Genomic DNA, 21437 nt, shown 5'->3' with positions numbered 1-21437 from the left:
ACTTAGCAGTTTCAGAGTAGCTTCAGACTTACTCGGCATCTGCGTTCAGTTCAGTGCTTGTCGTTCCTGGTTTGACGTCATAAACACACCCAGCGTTCGCCCAGACACTCCCCCGTTTCTCCGGCCACTCCTGCGTTTTTTCCGGAAACGGTAGCGTTTTTATCCACACGCCCCGAAAACGCAGTGTTTCCGCCCAGTAACACCCATTTCCTGTCAATCACACTACGTTCGCCAGAGCGAAGAAAAAGCCGTGAGTAAAAATACTATCTTCATTGTAAAATTACTTGGCGCAGTGCGAATATTGCGCATGCGTACTAAGCGGAATTTCACTGCGATGCGAAGAAAATTACCGAGCGAACGACTCGGAATGAGGGCCACTGTTGGGTGCAGGGCGCTGGGGGGGGGCGCCCTGGGCAGCAATTAGTTTACCTTTTGGCATAAATTAGCACATAATACAGTGTATAACACTGTATATGTGCAAAAAACCCCGCCATTAACATTATAAAAAGCGGGAGAAGCCCGCCGCTGAGGGGGCGGGGCTATCTTCCTCAGCACAGCCAGCGCCATTTTCTCTTCACAGCTCCGCTGGAAGGACGCTCCCCAGGCTCTCCCCTGCAGTATCCAGTACAACAAGGGTAAAAAAGAGAGGGGGGGGCACATAAATTTAGGCGCAATTTGTGTATTAGCAGCTATTGGGAAAAATCACTCAGTATAGTGGATATCCCTGTGTTATATAGCGCTGTGGTGTGTGCTGGCATACTCTCTTTCTGTCTCCCCAAAGGACTTTGTGGGGTCCTGTCCTCAGTCAGAGCATTCCCTGTGTGTGTGCGGTGTGTCGGTACGGCTGTGTCGACATGTTTGAGGAGGAGGGCTACGTGGAGGCGGAGCAGGAGCTGATAAGTGTGATGTCGCCCCCTACGGGGCCGACACCAGAGTGGATGGATATGTGGAAGGTATTAACCGACAGTGTCAACTCTTTACATAAAAGGTTAGATGACGTAACAGCCTTGGGACAGCCGGCATCTCAGCCCGCGCCTGCCCAGGCGTCTCAGAGGCCATCAGGGGCTCAAAAACGCCCGCTAGCTCAGATGGCAGACACAGATGTCGACACGGAGTCTGACTCCAGTGTAGACGAGGATGAGACAAATGTACAGTCCACAAGGGCCATCCGTTGCATGATTACGGCAATGAAAAATGTGTTGCACATTTCTGACATTAACCCAGTTACCACTAAAAAGGGTATTATGTTTGGGGAGAAAAAGCAGCCAGTGACTTTTCCCCCATCTGATGAATTAAATGAATTGTGTGAGGAAGCGTGGTGTTCCCCTGATAAGAAACTAGTGGTTTCTAAGAGGTTACTGATGGCGTACCCTTTCCCGCCAACGGATAGGTTACGCTGGGAGACATCCCCTAGGGTGGACAAGGCGCTCACACGATTATCTAAAAGGGTGGCACTGCCGTCTCAGGATACGGCCGCCCTAAAGGAGCCTGCAGATAGGAAGCAGGAGGCTATCCTGAAGTCCGTTTATACACACTCAGGTACTATACTGAGACCTGCTATTGCCTCAGCATGGATGTGTAGTGCTGCAGCAGCATGGTCGGATACCCTGTCAGACAACATTGATACCCTCGACAGGGATGCTATTTTGTTAACCATAGAGCATATAAAGGACGTTGTCTTGTATATGAGGGATGCATAGAGGGATATTTGCCGGCTGGCATCTAGAATTAATGCAATGTCCATTTCTGCCAGGAGAGTATTATGGACTTGGCAGTGGACAGGTGATGCGGATTCTAAAAGGCACATGGAGGTTTTGCCTTATAAGGGTGAGGAATTGTTTAGGGACGGTCTCTCGGACCTCGTATCCACAGCAACAGCTGGGAAGTCGACTTTTTTACCTCAGGTTCCCTCACAGCCTAAGAAAGCACCGTATTATCAAGTACAGTCCTTTCGGCCTCAGAAAGGCAAGCGAGTCAGAGGTGCATCCTTTCTGCCCAGAGGCAGGGGTAGAGGAAAAAAGCTGCATCAGACAGCCAGTTCCCAGGAACAAAAATCCTCCCCTGCTTCCACTAAGTCCACCGCATGACGCTGGGGCTCCACAGGTGGAGCCGGGTGCGGTGGGGGTGCGTCTCCGGAACTTCAGCGACCAGTGGGTTCGCTCACAGGTGGATCTCTGGGTTCTACAAGTGGTATCTCAGGGATACATGCTGGAGTTCGAGGCGACTCCCCCTCGCCGTTACCTCAAATCAGCATTGCCAGCGGCTCCCAGGGAAAGGGAGGTAGTGCTGGCGGCTATTCACAAGCTGTACCTTCAGCAGGTGATTATCAAAGTTCCCCTCCTTCAACAGGGACGGGGTTACTATTCCACAATGTTTGTGGTACCGAAACCGGACGGTTCGGTGAGACCCATTCTAAATTTAAAATCCTTAAACACTTATGTAAGGAAGTTCAAGTTCAAAATGGAATCGCTCAGGGCGGTTATTGCAAGCCTGGAAGAGGGGGATTTTATGGTGTCGCTGGACATCAAGGACGCTTATCTGCATGTCCCCATTTACCCACCTCACCAGGAGTACCTCAGGTTTGTGGTACAGGACTGTCATTACCAATTCCAGACGTTGCCGTTTGGTCTGTCCACGGCACCGAGGGTATTTACCAAGGTAATGGCCGAAATGATGATACTCCTTCGGAAGAAGGGAGTTATAATTATCCCGTACTTGGACAATCTCCTTATAAAGGCGAGGTCCAGAGAGCAGTTGTTAGTCAGCGTAGCACTTTCTCGGGAAGTGTTGCAACAGCACGGCTGGATTCTGAATATCCCAAAGTCGCAGCTGATTCCTGCGACGCGTCTGCTCTTCCTGGGCATGATTCTGGACACAGAACAGAAGAAGGTGTTTCTCCCGGTGGAGAAGGCCCAGGAATTGTCATCGCTGGTCAGGGACCTCCTGAAACCAAAACAGGTGTCGGTGCATCACTGCACTCGAGTCCTGGGAAAGATGGTGGCTTCTTACGAAGCAATTCCCTTCGGCAGGTTCCATGCACGGATCTTTCAGTGGGATCTGTTAGACAAATGGTCCGGATCGAATCTTCAGATGCATCGGTTGATCACCCTGTCCCCAAGGGCCAGGGTGTCTCTGCTGTGGTGGCTGCAGAGTGCTCATCTTCTCGAGGGCCGCAGATTCGGCATACAGGACTGGATCCTGGTGACCACGGACGCAAGCCTCCGAGGATGGGGGGTAGTCACTCAGGGAAGGAACTTCCAGGGACAGTGGTCAAGTCAGGAGACTTCACTACACATAAATATACTGGAACTAAGGGCCATTTACAACGCCCTGAGTCAAGCAGAGCCCCTGCTTCAAAACCAACCAGTGCTGATTCAATCAGACAACATCACGGCGGTCGCCCATGTAAACCGCCAGGGCGGCACAAGAAGCAGGATGGCGATGGCAGAAGCCACAAGGATTCTCCGATGGGCGGAAAATCACGTGCTAGCACTGTCAGCAGTGTTCATTCCGGGAGTGGACAACTGGGAAGCAGACTTCCTCAGCAGGCACGACCTCCACCCGGGAGAGTGGGGACTTCATCCAGAAGTCTTCACGCAGATTGTAAACCGTTGGGAACGGCCACAGGTGGACATGATGGCGTCCCGCCTCAACAAAAAGCTAAAAAAATATTGCGCCAGGTCAAGAGACCCTCAGGCGATAGCTGTGGACGCACTAGTGACACCGTGGGTGTACCAGTCGGTTTATGTGTTCCCTCCTCTTCCTCTCATACCCAAGGTACTGAGGATAGTAAGAAAGAGAGGAGTAAGAACTATACTCATCGTTCCGGATTGGCCAAGAAGAACTTGGTACCCAGAACTACAAGAAATGATCTCAGAGGAACCATGGCCTCTGCCTCTCAGACAGGACCTGTTACAGCAGGGGCCCTGTCTGTTCCAAGACTTACCGTGGCTGCATTTGACGGCATGGCGGTTGAACGCCGGATCCTAACGGAAAAGGGCATTCCAGATGAAGTGATTCCTACGCTGATAAAGGCTAGGAAAGATGTGACAGCACAACATTATCACCGTATATGGCGAAAATATGTTGCTTGGTGTGAGGCCAGGAAGGCCCCTACAGAGGAATTCCAGCTGGGTCGATTCCTGCACTTCCTACAGTCAGGAGTGACTATGGGCCTAAAATTAGGATCCATAAAGGTCCAGATTTCGGCCCTATCTATTTTCTTGCAAAAAGAACTGGCTTCACTACCTGAAGTTCAGACGTTGTTAAGGGAGTGCTGCATATTCAGCCCCCTTTTGTGCCTCCAGTGGCACCTTGGGATCTTAACGTCGTGTTGGATTTCCTGAAATCCCACTGGTTTGAGCCACTTAAGACCGTGGAGCTAAAATATCTCACGTGGAAAGTGGTCATGCTATTGGCCTTAGCTTCGGCTAGGCGTGTGTCAGAATTGGCGGCTTTGTCATGTAAAAGCCCTTATCTGATCTTCCATATGGACAGGGCAGAATTGAGGACTCGTCCCCAATTTCTCCCTAAGGTGGTATCAGCGTTTCATTTGAACCAACCTATTGTGGTGCCTGCGGCTACTAGGGACTTGGAGGACTCCAAGTTACTAGATGTAGTCAGGGCTTTGAAAATCTATGTAGCCAGGACGGCTGGAGTCAGGAAGACTGACTCGCTGTTTATCCTGCATGCGCCCAACAAGCTGGGTGCTCCTGCTTCAAAGCAAACAATTGCACGCTGGATCTGTAACACGATTCAGCAAGCTCATTCTGCGGCAGGATTGCCGCATCCTAAATCAGTAAAAGCCCATTCCACGAGGAAGGTGGGCTCTTCTTGGGCGGCTGCCCGAGGGGTCTCGGCTTTACAACTTTGCCGAGCTGCTACTTGGTCGGGTTCAAACACATTTGCTAAATTCTACAAGTTTGATACCCTGGCTGAGGAGGACCTTGCCTTTGCTCATTCGGTGCTGCAGAGTCGTCCGCACTCTCCCGCCCGTTTGGGAGCTTTGGTATAATCCCCATGGTCCTTACGGAGTACCCAGCATCCACTAGGACGTCAGAGAAAATAAGAATTTACTCACCGGTAATTCTATTTCTCGTAGTCCGCAGTGGATGCTGGGAGCCCGTCCCAAAGTGCGGACTCTCTGCAATACATGTATATAGTTATTGCTTACCTGAAGGGTTATTGTTTTGAGCCATCTGTTGACTGAGGCTCAGTTGTTGTTCATACTGTTAACTGGGTATGGCTATCACAAGTTGTACAGTGTGATTGGTGTGGCTGGTATGAGTCTTACCCTGGATTCCAAATCCTTTCCTAGTAATGTCAGCTCTTCCGGGCACAGTTTCCTTAACTGAGGTCTGGAGGAGGGGCATAGAGGGAGGAGCCAGTGCACACCAGATATAGTACCTAATCTTTCTTTTAAGAGTGCCCAGTCTCCTGCGGAGCCCTTCTATTCCCCATGGTCCTTACGGAGTACCCAGCATCCACTACGGACTACGAGAAATAGAATTACCGGTGAGTAAATTCTTATTTTCTTCTTATACTCACCCGGCTTCTATCTTCCGGCTCTGTGAGGAGGACGGCGGCGCGGCTCTGGGACAAACGGCGAGGGGAGACCTGCGTTCCGACTCCCTCTGGAGCTAATGGTGTCCAGTAGCCTTAGAAACAGAGCCTATCATTTAAGTAGGTCTGCTTCTCTCTCCTCAGTCCCATGATGCAGGGAGCCTGTTGCCAGCAGGCTCCCTGAACATAAAAAACCTAACAAAATTCTTTTTCAGAGAAACTCAGGAGAGCTCCCCTGTAATGCACCCAGTCTCCTCTGGGCACAGGATCTAACTAAGGTCTGGAGGAGGGGCATAGAGGGAGGAGCCAGTGCACACCCATACTAAAAGTTCTTTATAGTGCCCATGTCTCCTGCGGAGCCCGTCTATACCCCATGGTCCTTACGGAGTCCCCAGCATCCTCTAGGACGTAAGAGAAATAAAGTGACCTATCACAGGACTATTTACCTGACTTACTCAATCATTAGAGAAATCAAATTTAACAGTTTTAAAACTGACAGCAGGATATAATAAGAATTTACTCACCGGTAATTCTATTTCTCGTAGTCCGTAGTGGATGCTGGGAACTCCGTAAGGACCATGGGGAATAGCGGGCTCCGAAGGAGGCTGGGCACTCTAGAAAGATTTATGACTACCTGGTGTGCACTGGCTCCTCCCACTATGACCCTCCTCCAAGCCTCAGTTAGGACACTGTGCCCGGACGAGCTGACATAATAAGGAAGGATTTTGAATCCCGGGTAAGACTCATACCAGCCACACCAATCACACCGTATAACTCGTGATACTATATCCAGTTTGACAGTATGAAAACAACTGAGCCTCTCAACAGATGGCTCAACAATAACCCTTTAGTTAGCAATAACTATTTACAAGTATTGCAGACAATCCGCACTTGGGATGGGCGCCCAGCATCCACTACGGACTACGAGAAATAGAATTACCGGTGAGTAAATTCTTATTTTCTCTGACGTCCTAGTGGATGCTGGGAACTCCGTAAGGACCATGGGGATTATACCAAAGCTCCCAAACGGGCGGGAGAGTGCGGATGACTCTGCAGCACCGAATGAGAGAACTCCAGGTCCTCCTCAGCCAGGGTATCAAATTTGTAGAATTTTGCAAACGTGTTTGCCCCTGACCAAGTAGCTGCTCGGCAAAGTTGTAAAGCCGAGACCCCTCGGGCAGCCGCCCAAGATGAGCCCACCTTCCTTGTGGAATGGGCATTTACAGATATTGGCTGTGGCAGGCCTGCCACAGAATGTGCAAGCTGAATTGTACTACAAATCCAGCGAGCAATAGTCTGCTTAGAAGCAGGAGCACCCAGCTTGTTGGGTGCATACAGGATAAACAGCGAGTCAGATTTTCTGACTCCAGCCGTCCTGGAAACATATATTTTCAGGGCCCTGACAACGTCTAGCAACTTGGAGTCCTCCAAATCCCTAGTAGCCGCAGGCACCACAATAGGCTGGTTCAGGTGAAACGCTGACACCACCTTAGGGAGAAACTGGGGACGAGTCCTCAATTCTGCCCTATCCATATGGAAAATCAGATAAGGGCTTTTACATGATAAAGCCGCCAATTCTGACACTCGCCTGGCTGAAGCCAAGGCCAATAACATGACCACTTTCCACGTGAGATATTTCAGATCCATGGTTTTTAGTGGCTCAAACCAATGTGATTTTAAGAAACTCAACACCACGTTGAGATCCCAAGGTGCCACAGGAGGCACAAACGGGGGCTGAATATGCAGCACTCCTTTCACAAATGTCTGAACTTCAGGTACTGAAGCTAGTTCTTTTTGAAAGAAAATCGACAGAGCAGAGATCTGTACTTTAATGGAGCCTAGTTTTAGGCCCATATTCACTCCTGCTTGCAGGAAATGCAGAAATCGACCTAGTTGAAATTCCTCTGTTGGGGCCTTTTCGGCCTCGCACCATGCAACATATTTCCGCCATATGCGGTGATAATGATTTGCCGTAACATCTTTCCTGGCTTTAATAAGCGTAGGAATGACTTCTTCCGGAATACCCTTTTCCTTCAGAATCCGGCGTTCAACCGCTATGCCGTCAAACGCAGCCGCTGTAAGTCTTGGAAGAAACAGGGCCCCTGCTGTAGCAGGTCTTGTCTGAGCGGCAGAGGCCACGGGTCCTCTGAGATCATCTCTTGAAGTTCCGGGTACCATGCTCGTCTTGGCCAATCCGGAACCACGAGAATTGTGTTTACTCCTCGCTTTCTTATTATTCTCAATACCTTTGGTATGAGAGGCAGAGGAGGGAACACATAAACCGACTGGTACACCCACGGTGTCACTAGAGCGTCCACAGCTATCGCCTGAGGGTCCCTTGACCTGGCGCAATATCTTTTTAACTTTTTGTTGAGGCGGGACGCCATCATGTCCACCTGTGGTTTTTCCCAACGGTTTACCAGCATCTGGAAGACTTCTGGATGAAGTCCCCACTCTCCCGGGTGGAGGTCGTGTCTGCTGAGGAAGTCTGCTTCCCAGTTGTCCACTCCCGGAATGAACACTGCTGACAGTGCTAGGACATGATTCTCCGCCCATCGGAGAATTCTTGTGGCTTCTGTCATTGCCATCCTGCTTCTTGTGCCGCCCTGTCGATTTACATGGGCGACTGCCGTGATGTTGTCTGACTGGATCAGCACCGGCTGGTGTAGGAGCAGGGATTTTGCTTGACTTAGGGCATTGTAAATGGCCCTTAGTTCCAGAATATTTATGTGAAGGGAAGTCTCCTGACTCGACCATAGTCCTTGGAAGTTTCTTCCCCGTGTGACTGCCCCCCAGCCTCGAAGGCTGGCATCCGTGGTCACCAGGACCCAGTCCTGTATGCCGAACCTGCGGCCCTCTAGAAGATGGGCACTCTGCAGCCACCACAGTAGAGACACCCTGGTTCTTGGAGACAGGGTTATTAAGCGATGCATCTGAAGATGCGATCCGGACCATTTGTCCAACAGGTCCCACTGAAAGATTCTGGCATGGAACCCGCCGAAGGGAATTGCTTCGTAAGAAGCTACCATCTTTCCCAGGACCCGCGTGCAGTGATGCACCGATACCTGTTTTGGTTTCAGGAGGTCTCTGACTAGAGGTGACAACTCCCTGGCTTTCTCCTCCGGGAGAAACACTTTTTTCTGGACTGTATCCAGAATCATACCCAGGAACAGTAGACGTGTCGTCGGAACCAGCTGTGACTTTGGGATATTCAGAATCCAGCCGTGCTGGTGCAGCACTTCCTGAGATAGTGCTACTCCCACCAACAACTGTTCCTTGGACCTCGCCTTTATTAGGAGATCATCCAAGTACGGGATAATTAAAACTCCCTTTTTTCGAAGGAGTATCATCATTTCCGCCATAACCTTGGTAAATACCCTAGGTGCCGTGGACAGTCCAAACGGCAGCGTCTGGAATTGGTAATGGCAATCCTGTACCACAAATCTGAGGTACTCCTGGTGAGGATGGTAAATGGGGACATGCAAGTAAGCATCCTTGATGTCCAGGGATACCATGTAATCCCCCTCGTCCAGGCTTGCAATAACCGCCCTGAGCGATTCCATCTTGAACTTGAATTGTTCAAGGATTTCAAATTTAAAATGGGTCTCACCGAACCGTCCGGTTTCGGCACCACAAATAGTGTGGAATAGTAACCCCGGCCTTGTTGAAGTAGGGGTACCTTGATTATCACCTGCTGGGAAAACAGCTTGTGAATTGCCGCTAGCACCGCCTCCCTGTCTGAGGGAGCAATCGGCAAGGCAGATTTTAGGAACCGGTGGGGTGGAGATGCCTCGAATTCCAGTTTGTACCCCTGAGATACTATTTGAAGGATCCAGGGATCCACCTGTGAGCGAGCCCACTGATCGCTGAAATTCTTGAGGCGGCCCCCCACCGTACCTGGCTCCGCCTGTGGAGCCCCACCGTCATGCGGCGGACTTGGAAGAAGAAGCGGGGGAGGACTTTTGCTCCTGGGAACCTGCTGTTTGTTGCAGCCTTTTTCCCCTACCTCTGCCTCTGGACAGAAAAGACCCGCCTTTTCCACGCTTGTTTTTCTGGGTCCGAAAGGACTGAACCTGATAAAACGGCGCCTTCTTAGGCTGTGAGGGGACATAGGGTAAAAATGCTGACTTCCCAGACGTTGCTGTGGAAACTAGGTCCGAGAGACCATCCCCAAATAATTCCTCACCCTTATAAGGCAAAACTTCCATGTGTCTTTTAGAATCTGCATCTCCTGTCCACTGGCGAGTCCATAAGCCTCTCCTAGCAGAAATGGACAATGCACTTACTTTAGATGCCAGCCGGCAGATTTCCCTCTGTGCATCTCTCATATATAAGACTGAGTCTTTGATATGGTCTATGGTTAGCAGGATCGTGTCTCTGTCTAGTATGTCAATATTTTCTGACAGGTTATCTGACCACGCAGCGGCAGCACTGCACATCCATGCTGACGCAATAGCTGGCCTAAGTATAATGCCTGAGTGTGTGTATACAGACTTCAGGATCGCCTCCTGCTTTCTATCAGCAGGTTCCTTGAGGGCGGCCGTATCCGGAGACGGTAGTGCCACCTTTTTAGACAAACGTGTGAGCGCTTTATCAACCCTAGGAGGTGTTTCCCAACGTGACCTATCCTCTGGCGGGAAAGGGAACGCCATTAGTACCTTCTTAGGAATTACCAATTTTTTATCAGGGAAAGCCCACGCTTCTTCACACACTTCATTTAATTCATCTGATGGGGGAAAAACTACGGGTAGTTTTTTCTCCCCAAACATAATACCCTTTTTAGTGGTACCTGTATTTATATCAGTAATGTGTAACACCTCTTTCATTGCCTCAATCATGCAGTGAATGGCCTTAGTGGGCATCAGGTTAGACTCATCGTCGTCGACACTGGTGTCAGTATCAGTGTCGACATCTGCGTCTGCGGTCTGAGGTAGCGGGCGTTTCAGAGCCCCTGATGACCTTTGAGACGCCTGGACAGGCACGAGCTGAGAAGTCGGCTGTCCTACATTTGGCATGTCGTCAAATTTCTTATGTAAGGAGTCTATACGTGCACTCATTTCTTTCCATAAGCTCATCCACTTAGGTGTCTGCCCCGCAGGGGGTGACATCCCTTCTAAAGGCATCTGCTCCGTCTCCACATCATTATCCTCATCAAACATGTCGACACAGCCGTACCGACACACCGCACACACACAGGGAATGCTCTAACAGAGGACAGGACCCACAAAAGCCCTTTGGGGGGACAGAGTGAGAGTATGCCAGCACACACCAGAGCGCTATATAATGCAGGGACTAACTGAGTTATGTCCCCTATAGCTGCTTTTTTTATATAAATGTATACTGCGCCTAAATTTAGTGCCCCCCCTCTCTTTTTTACCCTTTTCTGTAGTGTAGACTGCAGGGGAGAGCCAGGGAGCTTCCTTCCAGCGGAGCTGTGAGGGAAAAATGGCGCCAGTGTGCTGAAGGAGATAGCTCCGCCCCTTTCCGCAGACTATTCTCCCGCTTTTTCCTATATTCTGGCAGGGGTATTTTCCACATATATAGCCTCTGGGGCTATATATTGTGGTATTTTTGCCAGCCAAGGTGTTATTATTGCTTCTCAGGGCCCCCCCCCCCCCCCCCCCAGCGCCCTGCACCCTCAGTGACCGGAGTGTGAAGTGTGTGTGAGGAGCAATGGCGCACAGCTGCAGTGCTGTGCGCTACCTTGGTGAAGACTGATGTCTTCTGCCGCCGATTTTCCGGACCTCTTCTTGCTTCTGGCTCTGTAAGGGGGACGGCGGCGCGGCTCCGGGACCGAACACCAAGGCTGGGCCTGCGGTCGATCCCTCTGGAGCTAATGGTGTCCAGTAGCCTAAGAAGCCCAAGCTGGCTGCAAGCAGGCAGGTTCGCTTCTTCTCCTCTTAGTCCCTCGCTGCAGTGAGCCTGTTGCCAGCAGGTCTCACTGAAAATAAAAAACCTAATTTCTATACTTTCTTTCTAAAGGCTCAGGAGAGCCCCTAGTGTGCATCCAACCTCGGCCGGGCACAAAATCTAACTGAGGCTTGGAGGAGGGTCATAGTGGGAGGAGCCAGTGCACACCAGGTAGTCATAAATCTTTCTAGAGTGCCCAGCCTCCTTCGGAGCCCGCTATTCCCCATGGTCCTTACGGAGTTCCCAGCATCCACTAGGACGTCAGAGAAATATAGTTTTTTTTTTGTCTTTCACTCTCAGCAAATTACTGTAGTCTATGTCTATAAATACTTTTTGGGGGCACCACCAAACTGTAAACTGTCCAAAATAATTCAGTTGTGACAGTCTTAATTTTGGTTTTTGAATTTAATTTACTTTGCGTTACTAGTGAAGCTAGTACGGACTCACCTCTCACATATACTTTCGGGTTGTATTCAGTGTGCCGGCTGTTGGGATCCCGGCGTTCAGTATACAGGCGCCGGAATCCCGACACCCGGCATACCGACAACTATTTTCCCTCTTGGGGGTCCACGACCCCCCTGGGGGGAGAATAAATAGTGTGCGCCACCGTGCCCGCAGCGTGGCGAGCGCAGTGAACCCGCAAGGGGGCTCATTTGCGCTCGCTTCGCTACCGGCATGCCGATGGTCGGGATCCCGGCGCCGGTATGCTGGGTGCCGGGATCCCAACCGCCAGCATAACATACTACACCCATACTTTCTGGGGTGCAATTTTTGTTAATGGACTATTCTCTGCAATTTTTGCAGCAGATGATATTTCTAAAGCCAAAATGTACATTATCCCTGTTAAAAGAATGTCTGCTTAAACATAATGATACACAATATACCTCTGACTCTTCAACCATATCTATGGCTTCTTCTGTGAGATGGAGTATAATAATACATCTACACAGAGGAGGTGTAGGAGTGTGAAAAATCATTGAAAAGTGTCATGTGCAGTGCTCATATTAATTTAGGCTTGCTCCCCGCACGCTTGAATAAGATTATATGTATATTGTACATCTCAGCCCACAAATTCTTGCTGCAAGTATAGTTTAACTTTTAGGATTATGTGCAGAAATGTACACATAACTATAAATGTGTGTGTGTGTGTATATATATATATATATATATATATACATACATATATATATATATATATATATATATATATATATACACACATACATACACACACATACATATACACACACTAGTCCAAAGGTAACATAAAACGGAATACATACTAATTACTGGTGGCCAGGATGCCAGCTGTCAAGATACCGACAGCGGCATCCGAGCCGCCAGTGTGCCGGCAGCGGGGCGAGCGATAGAAAGCCCCTTGCGGGCACGGTGGCTCGCTGCGCTTGCCACAGGTTTTATTCTCCCTCTGTGGGTGTTGTGGACCCCCATAGAGGGAGAACAGCCTGGCTTGCCGATATTCCAGCGGTGACATTTCACCGCCTGTCGGGATTCCGTCTTTGGCATTGTGACCGCCGGGATCCCGAAAGGCGGTTTCCTGATTGCCTCCCCATAAAACAGCATTGTGTGTTTAACATGCAGAGTACCTATTTTTTGCTTTTAGGTAACATTTTGTGTTTTTAAAGATCAGCATTCCGTGCCATGTAACACACAATGCTTTCTATTAGGTAAAAGTCCTTAAAATAATCTTATTAGTCCTTAAAATAAGCTTTGTGATGGCCATGCGATGGGGGGGACTATTCAATTGTTTTTCAAGCGTCAGTCACTGACAGCAGCAGTTCAATTGTTCTGACTTTCGGGCATGATCACCACTTGTGCCGAGGTTTCTTGAGGTGGCAAGCAGGAATGTGCGAAAAGTGACCCAAGCGGGACTTTTTTACATTGCAGGAACTACTTTATTTAGGTGCTAAAAAAGTAATGGGCTCCCAATCAGAGTACCAATTGAATTGCTATGATGGACGCTTATTACTTTGGGTGCCCGAAAAAACAAATTAATTGTCACTTATGAGTCTTATTTAGACAATCAGTGGACCCCAAAAAGAAAATTGTTCAAATGTAAGCTGAAATCCTCTGCACCTCTGTTAATTATACTGGAATATACCCACTACATTACTGATAGCAGAAGGTCTTATCATACATTTAGGATCTCACAGATATAAAAGCTGGAATTTCAATTACCCTAACATCACTGAGCCCACCCATGTGTCTGAATATTAACCCATCAATCCACACAATGTATTTCTTCAAAGCTGTCACTCAGTAACATAACAAAGAAAAGCACTATAGGCGTTAGAAAAGTATAGGGAACCTAACATTTTTAATTATGTAATAAGACAGTGGTTACCAAACTGGATGCCACAGGGCACTTGTAGAGTGTCATGAGCTGGTGGTCCAGTACCAAATCAAATTATTTATGGTTAATGTAATAGTAAAAAAAACTAGCTGTTGGCTGCTAATCATAAAATATACAGACAAGTAGAAGTGTAACCCTGTGTCCCCCACCACATAACAGAACCTAAAGGGGGGTAACACAAAGAGAGATCCGTGTTCAAAATCTAAGCAATCTGACCAGATTGCTTAGGTTTTAAGCACGGGTCTGCCCTGTGTATGCCCCCCAGCAATAGCCGCGCATCGCTATCGCCGGTGCTAGATTGAGCCTAGCGGGTCGCTCACTTCACCGTTGTGTAAAGTGAGCGCCCCCCGTACGCCCCCCCTCGCTCAGCAAATCGCGCTGTGCTGAGCGGGGGGAGAGATGTGTGCTGAGCGGTCTGTGTTAAGATTGCTCAGCACACATCTCTCCCGTCAGTACCCCCCTTTAATCTGCTGTGATTCAGTAAAGTTTGGGAACCCCTGAATTGTGTTTAAATAAGTTAACTAGAGTTTCTGGAAAAAGAGGAAAAAAAACAACCTATGGATGGTTTAAATATATCCGTTGCCTACACCAAAGGTGAGCAACCTGTAAGTTGGGAACCCAGAATATGTGATTGACAGGCATTCATTAGGTTCCACCTGCCCTGTCACCCAAAACCAGTGGCAGAACTGCTAGAATTACCACTGGATGCCCCCTCTACTAAGCGCACACAGAGATGGGTGTGGTATGGAAGGTAGATAGTAACTAGGTCGACAGTGTCTAGGTCGACCACTATTGTTCGACAGTAACTAGGTCGACAGGGTCACTAGGTCGACAGGTCAAAAGGTCGACATGAATTTTTAATGTTTTTTGTGTCGTGTTCTTCGTAGAGCGACTGGGAACCCCAATTAGTGCACCGTGCCCCCTCTCATGGCTCGCTTCGCTTGCCATGCTTCGGGCAAGGTGCCTCGCTCCGCTACCGCAGCGCTCGGCACAGGTTACCGTTCCCAATTGTAGTCCACGTGGATCGTTAAGTATGAAAAGGTTCAAAAAAAGATAAAAAAACGTGAAAAACTCATGTCGACCAAGAACATGTCGACCTAGAAACCCTGTCGACCAATAGTGGTCAGCCTAGTTACTGTCGACCTAGAAACCGGATCCCCCCATAGAGACCAGCGCAGGCAGAGTGAACCCCGAGACGTCACTGCACATACACTGGTCCCAACACGTGCTCAGTACAGCCTGGGTATCTAGGTACCACACTTTTCCTCCTAAAACCGAAGGTACTGTCTGACTGTTATTATTAATAATGAAACACCATCTTATTTTCATAAGCAGGAAAATATGTAACTGTACATCCACTTCTTCATACACTACGTAAATGTATACAACACAGCTTTTGATCTATGGAATTTTATTCCCATGCAAACAAATTCTAGATGAAAACAGCCATAAAATGTAATTGAACCTGTAAGGTATTAATACAGTCAATGTCTTCTTTTAAATTGACTACCAGACGGACATGTCACTAGTTTAAAAAATGTACTTTGTCTTAAAAATAATTTGCATCCAAAAGTTCATCTAGATATTCCACCACATTGCCCTCATCATCATCTACAAGATTTTGCGCAGCATATTCGTACATCTCCTTCTGCTTGGTTGTAATGTGGTGGTAAAGAGCTGCTTCTGGTCTAGGCTTGAAGTTCTCCTCTGAAAGCCCCCACTTCTCCATGTGGTACTGGTAGTAGACCATGTTCTGCTTCATTACTTGGTCATCTGGGTCGAAGAGCAGGTAGCTGGCCACACACGGTGCAGCATTTCGAACATCATTGAGTTTGTAATAAGCAAACTGTAGGTAGTGGTACATAGTGGCCACAAATTTCTCCACCACGAATCCCCCAATGACAGGGGTGAGCTTGTTTTCACAATTTATTTTGCATTTCAGTACCTCAATGTAGTGATCAGCCACTGATGGATAAAAGTCTTTGAAATCTCTAATCTCCCTGGACCCTTCGCAGGCAGCAGTGCATTCCTGGAAGGTTTTGAAGAAATCAGGTAGCGCCATCTCCATATCAGAAATTGAGGTTCTCCAGTTTTCACCATTGTAGGCCCTCACAGCTCTAATGAACAAATTCTCGTACGTCTTGGTCTCTAAGTCTTTGATATGGGCCTCAGTTTCCGGCATACTCTTGTAATATGCCATGTTTCTCTTCATCATTTCATCATCAGGGTGCAGCAGCAGGAAGGTGTGGGCTGCAGCAATGGCCTTTGGCAAATTATTTGTCTTAAAGTAGGCATACTGTAAATACTTGTATGGTTCCCGATTCTGGAACTCTTCTAGGGTCTCTCTGCTGGGCTGTGATTGTCGGAAGGCAGGAAGACCCTGCTTACATCGTTTGAGGCACCGAGACCTCATCAGCACATCTCCAAACACTTTCAGTTCAGGGAAACCAGTAAAACGACCCAGATGGCCAGTATCATTTTTGATATCCACAACAGCTCCTGGAGGATTGTCATCTACTTGTGCAGTGCTGCAGTTGAGGTTACAGAAAGCCTCACTGTCCCTTAAGAGTCTGAACAACCTCAGGCTTACCTCCAGATAATTGACAGATTCTGGCCAGTTCTCATTGCTGTACTGATCTAGACCATACTTGTAAGCAGATTCCAGGGGCATCAGCTCATCTCTGGGGTAACTCCTGAAGCTGTACCGCTCATATTGAGCATTTACTGAGAGGCAGAGGAAAAGAATAAGCGTGCAGCCAAGACTTTGCACCATTGTGAGATTTACCAAGGTGATGTGTGCTGGAATAAGTGTCAATTTTTTTACAGCAAAATAATTCAAGCTCAAAGTTCACTGGTTAAAAGCAACTGGTGTCTTCCAAGATCCCCATTCATGTCACTCCTCTGCCACTATGACAAGGGCCTCTAGGTCAACAGAGAGAACAGGACAGTCTATGCTTGGAAGGACATAAAACAGAGAACTTACACATCAAGCTCTGAAGTTTCAGTGTGATCCATGGAAAATGCCCCTGTAATCCTTATAGTGTGGCTCCCCTGCACAGATTCCTCTGCACTCTGTCCTGCACGTCCGGGAGTTCTGTCCTTTTCTGAATACGTTGCTGCGGTCTCCCCTCTGACACAGGGGATCGTTTGAGTCCAGTAGTTACCACGTAGCAAGTCAGCAGCAGCAGCTGGAGGAGGAGGAGGGGGCAGCATACAGAGAGGAGGAAGGCTCTGTCTCTGACTGAGCAGTCTCTGCCTGTTGCAGCAGCCGCAGCCCGGAGGGGGAGATACAGGAAAGGAATGCAGGGCACCAGGGAGTCACGTTCTTATTGGCAGACAAATACTATCCCCCCTTCCTTTTTAAATAACTTTATTTAGCTCTATTCCCACTCATCTACTGTAAGAGCAGGAAATGGATTTTCCACGTGTTGCTGATTTAGGGATTTTTAAGTTTCACTACATTGGAAACAGCATCCCACCACACAGACCCACACTTCACTGCACTAGGAATCGGCTGTGTAGTGTACATATATTCAGACTTCAGAGTACAGGGGACGGGGAGGGTGCTTTGCAATAATAAGCTTGCATATGATAGACACAGTATACACTTGTATTAATAGTGACAATGTGATATTGTAGCGCCCAGTTTAATATTAGTTCATATATATATACTAGGTGATTCATCGCGCCCTACGGGCGCTCTTCACACCGTCGGAGGGGGCTACGCCCCCGTAACCCCTGCACGTAGTTGTGTGAGTGGGTAAATAGTGCACGACGAAAGTGCGTTTGATGGTGAAGGGGGCGTAGGCCCTTTAGTGGGTGTGAACAGTGGCTGCAGGGCATGGTGTACAGAATGTAGCGGGTGCAGGGGTGACCGCGTATGGGGAGGGTGTCTGTGGGTGGAGGAGGGGCGGATGCCGGGAGTGTGTGCGGATAGGAGAGGTGGGCGGGAGGTGGTGTGGGTGGGGGAGGAGCAGGGGACTGGGGGTGGTGGATGGGGTCTGGATGCGATGTGGGTGGGGTAGCGTTGGAGGAGGTGGGGGAGGGGTCGGTGCAAGGCTCTCGTGGATGTGGGAGGGGTTCTGGAAGCGTTGTGGGTGGGTAAGGGGTAGGTGTGCTTGCGGGTGGTGTTGGGGGTCCGGTGGTGGCGGGTGAGGGGCTGGGGTTCATTGGGTGGGGGAGGTGTAGGGGGTGCAGTGGATGGTCGAGGGGGTCCGTAGGTGTTGTAGGGGCAGCCGTGGGTTTGCTGTGGGTGGGATGGAGGTAGGTATCTCCTATATATTAGGACAGAACTGTGACTTTGTGACTCATTGCTAAAGCTGGGTGGAGTCACAATGCTGGGCGGAGTCAAGTTACAGATCTGGACAAATATATAGGAGAAGCATAGGAGAAAATAGGAGAACACACTGGCCAAATATATAGGAGAGAATAGGAGAACACACTGGCCAAATATATAGGAGAGAATAGGAGAACACACTGGCCAAATATATAGGAGAGAATAGGAGAACACACTGGCCAAATATATAGGAGAGAATAGGAGAACACACTGGCCAAATATATAGGAGAGAATAGGAGTACACACTGGCCAAATATATAGGAGAGTATAGGAGAACACACTGGCCAAATATATAGGAGAGAATAGGAGTACACACTGGCCAAATATATAGGAGAGTATAGGAGAACACACTGGCCAAATATATAGGAGAGAATAGGAGTACACACTGGCCAAATATATAGGAGAGTATAGGAGAACACATAACAGTACATTGTAATAACAGTACATACATAGTAAGCGCAGGAAAGGCAGCAGCAGCAGCATGTTAACGCAACATACAAGCACCGCCTCCAGGCGCCAGCCATTGGACACATGCTGAAGGGTGCGCTGTGATTGGCCACCCGTGGGTGTGATGGGATGTAGCTACTGCTGCTGCCCCCGTGGTACAGAGCATCCCCAACTCCCTACATATAGTGGGGACACGGGGTGAGGGCGGGTACGAAGTGGGGCTCACTGCCAGGGGACGGAGCGCACAGGCATCTTACTGCACTCTCCGGCGCCTGGCACTGTAGTGTCCGCCAGCATCTCCCTGTGTGAGCGGGGACCCAGGTGCTAGTTGCATTGGCGGCCAATCACAGCGCACTCCTCAGCCATGTGTCCAATAGCTGGTGGCTGGGGGCGGTGCTTGTATGGAGCTTTAACATGTGTCCAATAGCTGGCGGCGGTGCTTGTACGGAGCTTTAACATGCGTCCAATAGCTGACGGCTGGGGGTGGTGCTTATACGGAGCTTTAACCTGCTGCTGCTGTCTCTCCTGCGCTCACTATGTATGTACTGTTATCACCATGTACTGTTAAATGTTCTTCTATTTTCTCCTATATATTTGGCCAGTGTGTACTCCTATTCTCTCCTATATATTTGGGCAGATCTGTGACTTGATTCCGCCCAGCATTGTGACTCCGCCCAGCGTTAGCAAATGAATCACAAAGTCACAGATCTTGGCAAATATATAGGAGATATGTATATATATATATATATATATATAGATACAAAAAAATGGAGCACTCACCAGTCTTTTCTTAATGAGATATTTAGCAAAAGTTTATTGCCCAGACAGCATACATGACTGTGTAACACAGTCCATTATAGTTATCCAGAGGTAAGCTCAAACGTTTTCGGTCATAGCAGACCGTCATCAGGAGACATAAACATCATTTAACAGCCGTCCTGCCATCATACAGAGATACCATCAGCCTGATGGTATCTCTGTATGATGGCAGGACGGCTGTTAAATGATGTTTATGTCTCCTGATGACGGTCTGCTATGACCGAAAACGTTTGAGCTTACCTCTGGATAACTATAATGGACTGTGTTACACAGTCATGTATGCTGTCTGGGCAATAAACTTTTGCTAAATATCTCATTAAGAAAAGACTGGTGAGTGCTCCATTTTTTTGTATCTACAAGTGGATCCCCTGGAGGGTTTTCGTGGAAGACACCCCAGCTGTTGTTCCAGTATTACACGTGAGTGCGACTCTCTCTGTATATATATATATATATATATATAAAAAAAATGTTGCTGTGTATTTCAATTTGTGTTTAAGAATGCTGCTTTTATGTTGTATTTTTACCAGACTGGATGATGTATACAGTGTGTAAGGATAGCCATCGATCATCAATGGTCTGACACAAATGGTACCATCAATGTATGTAAATCCATGGTGAACACATTGGGTGGAACTCAATTACCGGCGAGTATCTCACCCTGCTGAATTCTCATTTTACAGCGGCGGTATCTCGCATAAAAGTGTTTGCTACCGCATAGGGTAGTAAGCACTTTTAGGCAAATTGGGCTGCCGTTGCCGGCGTTTAAACAATTTAATTCCCCCCATTGACTTCAGGAGTCTGATGACGCTCAGTTTCTGTGCATGCGCTTACCATCGATGGTTTCCTCCTGATGGCTTAAAACTCAACCATCGATGGTTATGCCATTATGTCGTTGCTGACCATACCTAATATAATATAAATATCTTCCCTTCCACTACTCCACAGGATCTCAAACTCGGTCCTCCGGACCACCCACACGGTACATGTTTTGCAGGTCTCACAGAATCACAAGTGAGATAATTAGCTCTACCTGCGGACCTTTTAAACCGTGTCAGTGAGTAATTAATACACCTGTGCACTTGCTGGGTTACCTGTAAAACATGCACTGTGTGGGGTCCTGAGGACCGAGTTTGAGAACCTATGCACTACTCCAGCGGTGGCCAACCTGTGGCTCTGGAGCCACATGTGGCTCTTTCTTTACTCAAATGTGGCTCCCAACACTCAAAGTCACGTGACCACAACAGATACAGAAACCGCTGCACTCCAGCCAGACACGCAGCAACACTACAGGGACTGAAAACTGAGGGAGCCAAATACTATAGGTGAGACATCCACTGGCAAATAGAGGACACATAAGGGGCTGCTGCAGTCATGGGCTTGGCAACCTTTAGCCTGGGGGGCAGACTCAAGCAAGCAGACCCATTTTTTATAGGAAATCTGCAGTCAAGTGGCCCTGGAACACTAATGTTGCACTGGCCCAGGGGTCAGATGGCACCTTGCCCCCCCCCCCCCCCCCTACCTTCCCAGCCAGCCCCTGGGCACAAGTTGGGGGGACTGCAGTGACATGTGAGGGTGGGCTGGAGTGACACAAGTCGGGGCTGGCTGGAGTGACACAGGTGTGTTCTGGCTGGAGAGACACAATGGGAGAAACACAATGGGGGAGCTGACTAGTGACATACTGTAGGAGGGTGCTGTCTGGAGTGACAAAATGTTAGAGCTGGTTGGAGTGACACATGGGGGAGCTGAAGTGTATTATGTGAATCTGGCTTTTTCAATATATTTTATATGAATTTGGCTTTTTCAATTATTTTATGTGAAAATTACTATTTCAATGTATTTTATGTTGGATCTGGCTTTAAAATGTATCTTATGCTGGATCTGTATTTTTCAATGTATTTTATACTAGGGGTGTGTCCTAGCTGGCATAAAGCCACACCCCATTTTTGCACACGCGCCTTCGGCTCAATGTCGGCTCTTTGACGTACCTAACAA

The 21437-nt window shown here is 48.5% G+C and overlaps 1 protein-coding gene across 1 annotated transcript; it reads right to left on the bottom strand.

Annotated features, from left to right (window-relative positions):
- Window positions 1–15237: 15237 nt before the first annotated feature.
- Window positions 15238–17146, bottom strand: CRTAP (cartilage associated protein). The gene has a single exon (XM_063960768.1). It carries the CDS (start codon window positions 16614–16616, stop codon window positions 15393–15395), a length of 1224 nt encoding a protein of 407 aa, XP_063816838.1. The 5' UTR covers window positions 16617–17146; the 3' UTR covers window positions 15238–15392.
- Window positions 17147–21437: the final 4291 nt, after the last annotated feature.

The sequence above is a fragment of the Pseudophryne corroboree genome, chromosome 3 (genome assembly GCF_028390025.1).
Source record: "Pseudophryne corroboree isolate aPseCor3 chromosome 3, aPseCor3.hap2, whole genome shotgun sequence".
Classification (NCBI taxonomy): domain Eukaryota; kingdom Metazoa; phylum Chordata; class Amphibia; order Anura; family Myobatrachidae; genus Pseudophryne; species Pseudophryne corroboree.
Note: the sequence above shows the minus strand (reverse complement) of the source record. Positions and strands in the feature narration are given on the sequence as shown.